The sequence below is a fragment of the Electrophorus electricus genome, chromosome 22 (genome assembly GCF_013358815.1).
Source record: "Electrophorus electricus isolate fEleEle1 chromosome 22, fEleEle1.pri, whole genome shotgun sequence".
Classification (NCBI taxonomy): domain Eukaryota; kingdom Metazoa; phylum Chordata; class Actinopteri; order Gymnotiformes; family Gymnotidae; genus Electrophorus; species Electrophorus electricus.
Genome location: NC_049556.1, coordinates 6,566,304 through 6,579,828, shown reverse-complemented (window position 1 = coordinate 6,579,828; position 13,525 = coordinate 6,566,304). Strand labels below are relative to the sequence as shown.

The following is a 13,525-nucleotide window of genomic DNA, read 5'->3' as shown; positions in this document are numbered from 1 at the left end:
TATTTCAGTACGGATTTAGACATTACTGCATTGAAACCAATGATAACCATTTTAGATATTGATCTTTTAATATCCTTTGATAAAACATGCATCCCTTGTATCTCAAGTAGTCTTAGGCCTTAGTTCTGTGTTCAATACCATAGACAGCAACATTTTACTGGACAAGCTGGAAACACTCATTGGCCTTAGGAAAAGCAATCTCCTGGATCAATTCTATTTGGCAGATTGCTATCAGTTCCACCTTGCACATAATGAATACTCTCAGCTTACAAAAGTAAAATATTATGTTCCACAATGAGCACTACTGGGTTCCTTATTATTCTCAGTATATATTATGTACTGTGTTCTATGTGTGTTGCATGTAGTGTTGGGCCTGTTCCAGGTCCAGTTCCCTCTTTCAGTGCCTGGTTCTCCTTCCACCCCTAGGACCCTTGTCCTTTCTGGTTCTCTGGAACAGTGAGCCAGCTCTTAAAATGCTCCCTTCCCTGCATTTTATTAAACACTTCCCATCTTAGGTAAAGGTATCGATCTGGGGGTCCATGGGCATTGAGAGTTATGGTAAACTGGGATGTTATGATGCTTTCACTTCACCTCTCTTTTGTCACTCAGGTTTGTTGACTAAGAGTGACAGAGTGCTGTTGTTTCAGGGTGCCCTTGTGCCTGTGTTTCCTTCTGGCTCTGTCCTTTTAGCTTTGCTGCCATAGCATGTGCACACCGTTGAGACCAGGCTAGGTCTTCTAGAAAACTGGCATAGACATTGATGCTTATTTCTTTATTTTTAATATTATTTCTCTCTCTCTGTCTTTTCTTTGTCGGCCAGAGGAGGATGGGCCTCCCTTTGAGTCTTGGTTCCTCTCAGGGTTTCTTCCTCATGCTCTAGGGGGCTTTTCCTTGGCTTGCTCACCGGGAGCTTGGGCTTGGACATTTGTAAAGCTGCTTTGTGACAACATCTATTGTAAAAAGTGCTATATAAATAAGTTTTGATTTGATTTGATATTTCGTCATAACGTCACCCATTCGCACCACTGAAGAGGGCTGTAGTGCCGGAGCTGAGGGCTTGCTAACTTCCCTAAGGCATCCAGAGCTTGTACTTCTAGTTCCTCGACAGGTCTAACACTTTCTATGGTCGTGGATGCGCACTTCTAGTGCTAGAATCTTCTCCATCAGACTAGCAATTAAGCTACACTTCTCATAGAATCTATACAGAATTTCCAGATTCAGGCTATAAAAACTTTACTGGTTTTCTTTGCAGTATATGAGTGAGCTAATTGTTTATTAAGGTAATAATTACCATGAATCTTTTTGCAAAAATCTTTTTGTTTCCTTTTTTGGGATGTTTCTCATATTAGTGTTGAAAGGATGAAGGTACACTATTTTTGAACCTTCATCCTTTCAACACTTATTCAAATAGATTTGTCTTTTAAAATCAAGTGGACACCTCAACGGTCCTTATGATGCAAGCACAATAAGTCCTCAGTCCAATGTTTAATATTTTCACTGAGAAAAAATTCCACTCTTTGATATCACTGTGCATTCCTTTTAGATAAGAGTACAGCAGAAAAGGATATGCAAGGCTTTAAGGACTGTTGATCCCATTGGGACTTACCAATTAATACTGTCCAAAGAAGAGGACATATAGCCTCCTTCAGCATTACGTTGATGGCAATGAAAAGGTAATTCAGTAAGGGTCATGAACACCAATCACATTTTATATATATATATATATATATATATATATATATATATATAAAAAAAACTATTTTTGCTTAAAGCTTTTTATTTATTGAATCTATTTATGATTGTAATCTGCATAGGTATTGATAAGTTTAGCAGAAAGATTGTGTATCTAAAGGCCAATAGAACCAACAAAGCTTCCATAGTTCCACTTATACTTGAAAAACCCCTTGTGTGTCTCCTGTCTTTCTTGGTCATTCTCTTAGGTCCTCCCTTAGCATCCTATGTGGTTTTTCTTCCCCCTCTTCTTTCTTTCATTAAAGGATTCTCTCAGCCTCTCGTTATGTCTCTTTTGGTTGTGCTTATTGTGTTTTGGTTTTCTTTGTTTCCTTATGTAATTATGGATCCCCTTCATTCGTCTTAGCCCGGTTTGTATTTCTGTGTTCCTCATTCTTTAGGCTATGTCTATAGCAGGTTAAGCTTTCTGTACTTTCTTTTCAGATACAGCAGTATAGTTCCTAAAGAAAGGGTTTTGTTTATTTTGGCACCGATCAGTTCATGTAAAACTTAAATGAGCGTTTTCTCTTGCTCAACCTACAATAACATTAACATGTTAAATGTCATACATCAGTCTACGGGAATATCCCTTTAGACTGCGGCAGTTAATGTGTCTCGAGAAGCCCCGTGCTAACCTATTGGCCCTATTAAGATACAGATTTGAAATGTAGGTTACATAAAGGTTTTGAGGACAAATGTAGACATAAATTGTTACAATGCATGTTTTTATATGTTTTTCCCTTGGTGTGTGGTTCCTTACAGCATCTCTCTCTTTTAAATCTTTGGTATTTGATATCTGGTATTTGGTATCTGTTATCTAGTCTGTCATCAAAAATAAATCACGCTAACCAAGTGAGACACTTTTGGTGATGTGTAGGTTGTGAAAATTTGCAAGGATCTAATGTAGGTCCTGAGATTTCTAACCTACGTTGATTTTCTATCCTGGTGTTATCATACTATCACTTTAATCTATGCCATTATTATATGTCAAATATTTAACCCATTCTTAATTCAGAATTCAGAAAGCTACTGTGCTGTGTGTATCAAAAGTGCTTCCTGTGTTGCATAACTGCAAATTACCCGTTTAAAATATTGACATACCAGCTACAAGTTAGGAAGGAGCTAACAAAGTGTATACAGCCCTTGTCGCTTGTTTATTTGTTCTCCTTATTTTAAAACGGATATTATTATACAACTTTTATTTTTAAAAAGGATAAGAGTTGTTATTAGTTTTGTGTTTTATTGAGACACCAGGGTACTTTAAATAGCTGAAGACAATGTCTGACAATCTATTCTTTGTGGAAGTTCCAGAAATTTAAAATGTACTGAGTAGCAGAGGCAATTATATCCAGCAGGCTTGTATAGAGAAAAAATAAATAAATAATTTTTTTTTTTTAAATATATATATATATATATATATATATATATATATATATATATATATATATATATATATATATATATATATATATATATATAGCCTTTAAATGGAAATAGTTTTTTACTTTCTGTGAAAAAAACATGGATTCTAGACCTTTTCAATTTTATTTTGGGCTACTTTAATAATGTAGCAGGGCAACTATCTTGGGCAACTGAACACATTCAGTAAGGCAAGTGTAGAAAATCGCAGCATGGAGGGGGATAGGGTGGATTTTACACTTTACATGTTTACATTATACTCTCAACACTACAGGATATCATCTACATGAATAGTGACATCTTTCTAATACATTTTCAGATTACAACCATACCACATCCATAAAGCTGTCACTGCAGGTGGGTGTGAGCTAGCCTTCAAGAACAGCTATGTGTTCTTGCCTGCGTCACTATCTGACCCTTGCTGGGACACAATCCTTATTGCAGACGCAGGGCTTTCCTGTGACGCTTCTGTGGGATTTTCACACACTCAGATTGAATGCAAGGAATCCAGGTACCAATTCCTCACTACAAAAAACAACCTGGTGATGGATGTCCTCACTGCTGGAATACAGAGTGTCCACATATCTGTGCACATCTAGGGTGGAGCTGGAATTAAATGCATAAAAACCATTAGGGTTTATGTAGAAACAGAAATTACTGTGAAAACTTAATGTGTACATATTACTTATTGCTTTTGATTAATTAAGCTTTCAATTGTATATAACTGTTAACAAACCATGACTAAGAATGGGTTCCTCTGTTTGTTCTCCATTGTGACAAAAGATTAATAACATTGTAGAGCAGTGTTGCCGCACAGCACTACCATCACTGATGTACTATTAACAGCATGCTGTTTACTCTTAACAGTATATAATCTTCACAAAGTCTTTCCAGACACATACAATCCCCAAAATTATCTTTACATGAGATGTCTTCAGAAGTTGAATAACTTTATTCCACTCCTTCAGAAAAACAAAACAAAACAAAACACCTGTGTGCTCTAGTCACCCCCTGAGGTATTCTCTTCCAGGTTATGTGCACCTTTGTTCTATCATTCTAGAGATAGGATTCCATTCTTATTAGAAAATAATGACACTAATGTAAGTGAAAACTCTGTGATATCAGTGTGGAATATAAAGGCACATTGAAAATCAGTCTGATTCAACTCCCCCCTCTTATTGACTTTGGATCTTCAGTCCTTACAGGCAAAGAAAGGATCTTGGCTATATTACTTTAGGAGTGAGCTAGGAGCTAGTGTCTAGAGAGAGCTCAATTTAATTTTGCCATGCCAGTTAATTAATCAGACAATGTGGGAAATCTAGTTCTCGTGGGGTATTAAATTAATGAAACGGGAAAATGAGAAAATGAGACTTCAAAAACACAACAGGCCTATACCAAGACTGCCACTCGGATAAATGCAGGATCCTCCTAGCAACAAGTGTATTAACATTTATATAGTATGCAGTTTATAACATCCAAAATGTATTAAAAATTAAAATATTATACAAAATAGTTTGTCTTAGTCTAGGAGTCTTCTCATAACACTATTTGATAACCTCCATCTATGGCATGTGTAATAAATCATGCTATGATTGTCATGTGAGGTTTATTGTGTGTCATGAATGTTATTTTGTTTCACTTTATGTCTGTATATAGCTGAAATGACAATAAAAAACCTTTTGACTCTTGACTTCTACCTCAAGCTAGTTAGTTACTGTAATATTCCAATGATTCACAGTTCTGGTGGCACTCTCTTACTGTAGATCATTCTGGCTCTTACAAGAGGAGGCACATGTCAGCACCAACATTCCTAAAAGTGATTAGATAAATATGCACATAATTCCTTCTTTAAAATATGTACATTATTTTATTATATAGCCTCAACAGTGTAAATGTCCATATAAAGTCTGGTTGTGGAACTCTTAATAGTCCTGGTGATGAGGCTGAACTTTATCACAGTTCCCCAATGAAAAAATCACTTTTTGATTTTGTTTGCCATTTATCTTAGAATAGGTATAGGACAAATAATATTTGGACTTATTTATTTGACTAGCACATTGTGTCTTTTAGAGCAAAAGTTAAAAAAAACAAACCCTTTGACATGTGTCACAGTTGGCCCCTCCCTGTCTCTAGAGTTTCCCTGTCTTGTGTCTTTGTTTTGCCTCCTTGTTGTGGTTCCGTTCCTTAGTTTCGTTTCTCCACTCCTCATGAGTTGCACCTGTGTCTTGTTAAGTGCTCATTAGCCCATGTATTTAATCCCTGTGTTTGCGCTGTCTTGTTGTTGGTAATTGAGAATTGATGTTACTGTAGTGTTTACATATTATATTTGTCAGGGCAAGCCTTTGTGTGTTGTGTCCTTGCTGCTGTTTGTGATATCCTAACCTGTGTGTTAATCCTAGCTGTTTTTATTCTAAGCCTTGTGTTTTCTCTGCCTGTTTTGTATTCTCTAGTGTTTGGTGTTAGTTCTTTTTGTTGCTTGTATCATTGTTTATAGCCTGCTCCCTTTGTGTCATGGTGTACTTTTTTTTGGTTCTTAAGATGTATTCCCGGACTCTAAGTGTTGGCTCTATGACCCTGGAATGTTCCAAATTATTACAATTTTGGATTTGCCTCTAATAAATCTCTCTTCTCCACCTCTGCGTCCTCCTCCTAATTGCTTACCATTACAACACAGTACAGTATGTTTCCTTCTGAAAGAGCCGCTTTCTTGAATTAAAAAAAACCCCCCAAAAAACGATGGCCATGCTCTTCAGAGTAACACTGAGTTGTACTAGAACATTCCAAGTTGGTGGTTTATTTTAAAAGTGTGTCAAAATAAACACAAGAGTGGCAGGTCTGAATTGAGTCAAAACTAATGTCTTCTCAATGTTTGCTCTATCTGGCAGGCAATTTGAGTCCCATATGAATTAGCATGATCTGCAATATTTGTTAAAGTGAATTTGCCTCTGTCTGTCTATTTTTAAACCAGCTCTTCTACCTAGTTAGTCTGCATTTTAATAGTTTTTGGTCTATGCACCTGATGAAAACAAAATATGCAAGAGGGCTTTCTGGTATGGTATGAGACCATAGCCTTTTTTAGTACTATGTAAAGGAAATCACTTTAGTTCAAAAATGTACCCAAAAAATGTAACTCATTATATGTTCTCTTTGTTGTGTGCTTTCTATACAGCATACCTCTAGTATGTTTATTGCTTCTCTATAATGAGTGTCATTACTGAGAAATTGTATGTTTTCTTTTCCAAATTGCTTTTGTTAGCTTATCTGATGTTCTTTTTCATTTTCAGTTTTCCACTCCACAAAAGTTAAAATAAGTTGTGTTAAAATAATGTTAGAATGTCTTGAATTTACCATCCAACCTAACTGCCATGTTCCTTGTTCATCAATGAGAAATCAACAGAAGCTTTGCTCAGACATTCCATTCCATGTTATTAGCCACATATTTCTGCTTACCAAGAGCATGGGGCAGTGGCGAGGAACACATCTGCTGCTGCGCTTTTCTTCTACAAATGATAAAACTGTTTTAATGCTGAACCATAGAACATCAGAGGAAAGGAGCAGTGCGGGTTGGGAGGAGGGCCAGGGATGTGGAATTCCAAATATCTCCAATCGCTGGCCACATACTGTTTACATGGCAGACGGGCTGTGACGTCAGAGTTGAGACTTTATAAAAGAGCGCATGCTCAGGCCTGCCCAGTGAACAGAGGCCCCACTAGCTCAGCACACTTGAAGTGGAACACCATCTTGGGTGGGATGGAAACCAGAGTGCAAAGCAAACATGCTCTACTACCATGGGCACTGATGTTCCTATGCTCCAAGGTGAGCAGCTTTTCCTCTACTTGATTCACTATCTGGGGGATCCGAGTTATTTAGGTAACTAATTCCTACTGCTAAGGGAAGTTGGAAATGTTGGAAGGATATTTGTTTATATTTTCATGGTTAGAATTTAAGGCTGGATGATGGATACAAGCTAAGCAACATGTAGTTTGTTTTATATACAATTTTTGTACTGTAAATATGAAGAACAGGTTTTTTTTTGTGACACAGTGTATCCAGAGTATTTTTTTCTAATTTAGAATATTTTGACTATTGAAAGAGAAATATAATCCTATTGAGTGTTTTCTGAACAAACATACATGCCTGTTAACTATAATTAGATCTTTCTTCATAGTGTTTTTTGGCTTAATGTTCCATTTGTAACAGAAAGCATATTTAAAAATCTGGGAACTATCACAATGAATGATTCACAAGAGATCCCGCAGACTTATGACTGGAGTGAGTCGAAGCATAACTGCTAATGTGAAAGTAAATCAGTTAGTCTTTCCGTCAATCAGATGTGAATTTCCCAACAGTTTAATAGTAATCATTGATGATCATCTCTTTGAACACTCTTATGATCAAAATGATCCAACCGACGTTTTTAGAAAGCTGACAATAGACATCAAGATTGTGATGTAATCTAATGCATTTTTACTCCAGCTAAATTTGGTTGTACCAAGTATTTGCTAAAAACTGACGTAAAAGCTGCTGTCACCTGTTGTCCATTTCACAGATTTTACAAAGGCTGATTTCCTACATGTAAACCTTAGTTATGGCAGAAAGAGAATCTGTCCTTTGAGGACTTTCCCCACATTAGTCCAAATGGGCCTGTGTAATGAGGACAAAGTAACTGCCATGCTAAAGCTTTCATGCTTTTTTTCCCTTTCTGCCACCACAGGTGTACTGTCAGCAATGTAACAGCCCATGCCTATGCCCCAGCTTGGCAGCCAGCTGCCCTGATGGCATCCCTCTTGTGCTAGATGGGTGTGGGTGCTGCCAGGTGTGTGCCAGGCAGAAGGGTGAGGCATGCACCCATGTGCACCTGTGTGATCAGCAGCGTGGCTTGCAGTGTGACTACAGCACTAGCTTTCCCGGAGACCCAGGAGAGTGTGTTAGTGAGTTCAGAGTATTTCTTTTCTCAGCATTAAGCAGTCTGCCTTATCAAGGCAATGTCAGTAAAAAGAGATCTAGAAAGCTGAGGCCTTGCTGCTCCTTGGTCCCTCACCAAAAATGTCCTAACAGCTGTTGGCCTCACCAGTGTTGACATGCTTGCTCTGCCTTCATTTGCTGTGAGAAACTAAAGTAGGAATTTAGGCAAACTGACAGGACTTGCACTGTTACCATATGTTTATTTCTGTAACTGTGTGAAACATCACAGTGTGCTGAAAATCAAGCTTAAGCACTGTGGTACTGTTTCTCAGTTTACTCTTGACTTCCCTGTTCCATCATATTTTTTCTTGTTTGTACATTTGCTGCCTGTTTGCATCCTATTGGTCTTTGATTTCCAAATCCTTTATGTCTGCTGTTCAAGGTCAAGAGGAGCTGGGCTGTGAGCTGGATGGAGTTTCCTATCAGGAGGGTGAGGTGTTTCTCCCGTCTTGTGCCATACAGTGCCGCTGTGTGGGTGGCGGCATGACCTGTGTGCCCAGGTGCAGTGAGGACATCCTTTTGCCCACCCCAGACTGCCCTCATCCTCAGAGAGTCCAGCTGCCAGGAAAGTGCTGTAAGGAGTGGGTGTGTGACAACTTGGACATCAATGTGCTTCAGGATGCACAAACAGGTGAATAACGTTCAAATAGGGAGTAATAGATGATTTTAAAATGTATTATCAGTAGACAATTTAAAAGGGTCAAGTCTTGCTGATCGTTTATATTAAAACCATTGACATAGCAGTTTCTTATAAGTTTAGAATATGCTGTATTGCATGTTCAAAATGTGGTTACTTTACTCATACATAAAGGGGCTTTGGAGATAATGTCTTCATCCCTGTTTATAGTATAATAATTTTCACAAACAGTTGGAGACAAAGTTATCTTCCCTACTTATTATAGGATTTTTCAAAAATCAGAAAAATGTTGTTTGTTGTCCTAGCCACTGGGCAGGCGGATCTTCCCTACTTATTATAGGATTTTTCAAAAATCAGAAAAATGTTGTTTGTTGTCCTAGCCACTGGGCAGGCGGATGCAGGCAGGGTTTATCTAATGGCTGTCTGTGGCATTCCCATCTGAGGCGTTTTACTTAAAAAAGTACTTTTTTAAAAACTTTTTACTTAAGCATTTCATTGAACATGTATTGCCAATGCAGCCCAAATAGTAACTGCTTCAAGGCACTTTCCATGAGTCATGACTATGCAACACAGCAATTAATGTTCAAAACAGGCAGGCTATAGAGTAACTATGGGGGAATAGAAAACGTTAACATTTGAGAGATGTCACTTGAGTTATGTCAAAAGCAGCTGTATATTTTATTCTTTGTATTTTGGTATGCAAAACAACGGTCTTACCCAGAGTAGCTTTAACATTTTAACAAGTAACTGATTTACCAAGACAGAATTCTGCCAACAAATGACTGATTGTCATCAGTGTGACTAGAAATTTTCCATTTGTGAGTATCTTAGAACAGCTACAAATATAACTTTTTAGGATTTAGTGGAGTATTTTTTTAAACCATTAAACAATAGTAGCACATATTTATATTAGGGCATCTCACATTTTCTTGGTGCAGTATTAAAAAAACTGCTCAAGAGATGACAAAAGCATTAGATAACTTCACTAAATGTGTACAATTTCAGTGAATGTGTATTATATTGCATGTCAACAGTTTACAGCATTGACCAACCATTGGCTTCCCGCCTGGATTACCAAGCCAGCCCTAGCTCAAACTGCATAGAACAAAGCACAGAGTGGAGCGCCTGCTCACATACCTGTGGTCAGGGCCTATCCACACGCATGTCCAACAAGAACCCAGCCTGCAGGCAAGAAATGCAGATCAGGCTCTGTAAGGCCCGCCCCTGCCACACCTTTCCTCGTCTCACTTTTAAGGTGAGCCATTCAGTCCAGTCCAATACAGATCAGTTTAGCACTAGAGAATCACCTCATAATTTCTTGCTTTCATCTTTTTTATATTGGCCCTAAAGAGACTTGACATGTTCAAAATGTGGTATAGTATAATTCCTAAATTACTATGACTAACTGTTATTCTGGTTCACCCTGATTTTTTATGTTCCAGTGGCTGAGGAGATGCCAGTCGAGCTACAAGTCAGAGATTCCTGTGCGGCTGCTGTACTGGGGCTGCTACAGCATGCATTTCTACCGCCCACGCTACTGTGGCACATGTACCGATGCGCGCTGCTGTACCCCACACCGCACCCGCACTGTCGCAGTCACCTTCCGTTGCCAGGGGGGATGGCTGCTCCGCCAGGATGTCATGATGATTGACTCTTGCATCTGCCATCATAACTGCCCCTACTCTCCATCATAACTGCTCTCTGGGGCTAGAGACTCATCATGCACTGATTTTACGCATAGCCCCATTTCCTACTTCTGCCAGATGAGTAGTTTAGTTTCCTCATGCAGTTAGGACAGGTTGCAAGTTTTGTTTTAAGCAATAGAAGAATAGCACTTTACACATACCACCCTTTTTTTATGAATTGACTGTAAAATAATCTTCACCATGAAGATCTAGCATACAGGTTGGGATATGGGTTCATTTAGACAGGATAGGCTTCTTAAGACTGTCTGGCCCATCCTGCACTTAACGCCTATGTATATAAAATTAGCCCTTTCATGTGGTTGAAACTTATTTTGCCAAGAATATGAAAGAACAATGACATGGTAGCTTATAAAGATATTTTATTTGTTTGTTCTGTTGATTTTTATGATAGCGACTATTACTTTGAATTACTGCCTACAGCTACCATATAGACTAGTACCTCTTGGTATTTTATTGAAGTTTGATGCTACCTGCATGAATGTTGCTGTCACTTACTGTCCCTAAAACTGACAAAGGACAGTAAGGACCTGCTTACTGCACATTTTACAAATGTTCTGTTGTATTTTTACTTATGGTCTGGATTAAATAAAAAATAAAAATAAAAAGGGTTATTTCATTTCATGTTTCAGATATTTCATACAATCCAGAAAATAAAACTGAATTAGGTAATATATACAACAAACAGCACCTAGAGTTCTCAACCCTTAAAAATAACCTTTTTAGCACTCTGGAATTAATTTCCTGGCATGTATCTTACAGTGTTTTACATTATCCAAGTATTAGTCTCCTTCTTTTTGATAAATAAAATAAACATTTCATGTGTTTTAGAGCACCATACATGGAGGCCACAGGGTCTGTGTAACATTTATCAGTTTAATTTTCAGACTTGAGGCAAAAAATAGAGAATGAAGAATTGGATGTAATGCTTAATTATGGAATTTTTCCTTTGATAGAATAAATAAAAATTAGTTTTTCAATTTTCCTGGAGTTTAATTTGTGCTCCTTTGAATATGAATTTTAGAAAGAAATGACTCCTTGGTCAGTTTTCTGATTTTCCATGTTTGGATTTTGGACCTATGAGAGCGGGGGGATACAGAATTGATTTCTTACTGGTTGATCAGACTGAGAGACAGTATTCATGAATGATTAATAAAGTTTGAAATAAAGTAAGTATAATCAATATAAACAAGCCAATGGAATATTGTAGATTTCATTATAAACTAATTTACATCCCACTGAGGTTAAAATACTACTGGCTACGTTACCACAAGTCACTCGATCACTTGATCCCTCTGGCTTAGTGAGTTTGGTGATATTCATGTTCTGTGTTTGCATCTGATTTCTGCCTTTGACTAATATGAAGATGTCATTCACTCTTTGGTTGAAAGTCAGGGTTTTTATGTGTAGAGAAGTAAATGTTCTACAGATACAATATGAGACTCACCATATGGAGAATTTTGTCATGCTGCTCCTTTATAGGTGTGAGTATGAAAATGTCATCCATAATTCCTGTAGCACCGTCAGTGCCTTTCAGCATCGTGTCTATGATCCACTGAAAGATTTCTGGGGCATGTTTTAATCCAGTCTTAGTCACCTGAATCTCCCAAATGGAGTGTTGAATGTTGTGAGATAGAATGATACTAGCTCAGTCCGGGGGTTAAGAGATCTATTTTAATTTGGAGAAACTGACCCATGAATGGGTCAATGACCACTGACCCATTCAGTTGGCTGATTCACTTTGGTGATGTAGCCGGTCTCTACCATCTCCTGGAGTTTTTGTCCTCTTTTTGTTTTAAGTGCTGCATGCTGGCAGCATATGGGTTGAACCACTCCATTTGCGTCTGGGTCAATTTTAATTGTATACTTGCCTGGCAGTGTTCTGGTGGTATGCGCCAGCTCGGGAAAAAAGTCCAGTCCTACTGGTATAATTTGCACTGCTGAAGTTCCACTAACACTACCTTTTTCCAAGATATTTTGTAATGAGTTAATATGAATGACTTCACCTTAAGCGTCCGTGTTACTACTGAGCACATTCTCTTGGGTAATGTTTACAACTTCAAACTCTGGTATTGTTTCATAGTTCTTGTATTGCACCTTAAGATCCTTTACTTCCACTGGCTTCAGCTTGGGATTTGAGTAAGCGTAAAGCACTATGGATGAATGCTTCATCTCACCAGTACTTATATTGTGTTACAGTTTGTGTATTACTCTTGATTCTTTTGTCTATTCTGAATTTTAAATCTTAAAATAACATTTTGACAAAACTGCCCATTTACCATTAAGAGCTGCTGCTTTTTCATCATCTGTCTGTGTCACATCGATGTCCAAAATACGAATATTACAGTATGAGTAAACAGTACCTTTAGGACACTTTCATTGGCTCCACTTGTGTTGTGGGTGCTTCTGAGCAATTTCTATTGCTTTGGCTAATGTCAGTTCATCACCTTTGTCTAGCAGCCTTTCTTGCACATGCTTTTCTCTGACCTCACTATAATGGTGTCACTAAGCATGTTGTCAGGGTCTGAATGGGTCTTCCTTTTCTCTGTCAGTCCATTTGAGTGTTTTGTATATTTCTCTGTATTGCTCACCAATCCATGTGCCTAACCAGCCTGCGTGCTGGTTAGCTGTTAGCTCAGAAAGGGCACCATCAAATTAAAAAATGTTACATGACTTCAAAACCTTTTGAACTCCTGATATAAGTCAGCTGAATCCCAGTCTATTTTAGGGTGCTCAGCTGTGGAGTAGACCACTACTACTTAGTGTTTGGTTCTTGACACACTTCTGAAACTGTGTAAAATCATAGACACGGTAGACAGCATAACTGGAACTGTGTGCTTTATTTTAGCCAGTGTTTACATTCCTTGAGCACCTTTCAGCTCTCCATCACTGAGGTACAGATGAACGACAGGGATTCTGATATTAAGTTGACTGTATTATCCCTTGCTGTCCACCAGTAACGAGTAATATATGTTTAATTGTATATGTACAGGATAAGATGTTGATTATCCTATGCCAGTAGAAGAACATGAGAACTTGACCTCGGAACCTGCTTACTCTCTTAACTCCA

The 13,525-nt window shown here is 38.0% G+C and overlaps 1 protein-coding gene across 1 annotated transcript; it reads left to right on the top strand.

The window, feature by feature from the left end:
- The first annotated feature begins 6,825 nt into the window (after positions 1 to 6,825).
- On the top strand, positions 6,826 to 11,057 carry ccn5 (cellular communication network factor 5). Its single transcript, XM_027016498.2, is given in 6 exon segments — positions 6,826 to 6,966; positions 7,865 to 8,081; positions 8,498 to 8,746; positions 9,787 to 10,007; positions 10,195 to 10,441; positions 10,444 to 11,057. Coding segments are annotated over 6 exon segments (1,020 nt in total). The 5' UTR covers positions 6,826 to 6,900; the 3' UTR covers positions 10,464 to 11,057.
- Positions 11,058 to 13,525: the final 2,468 nt, after the last annotated feature.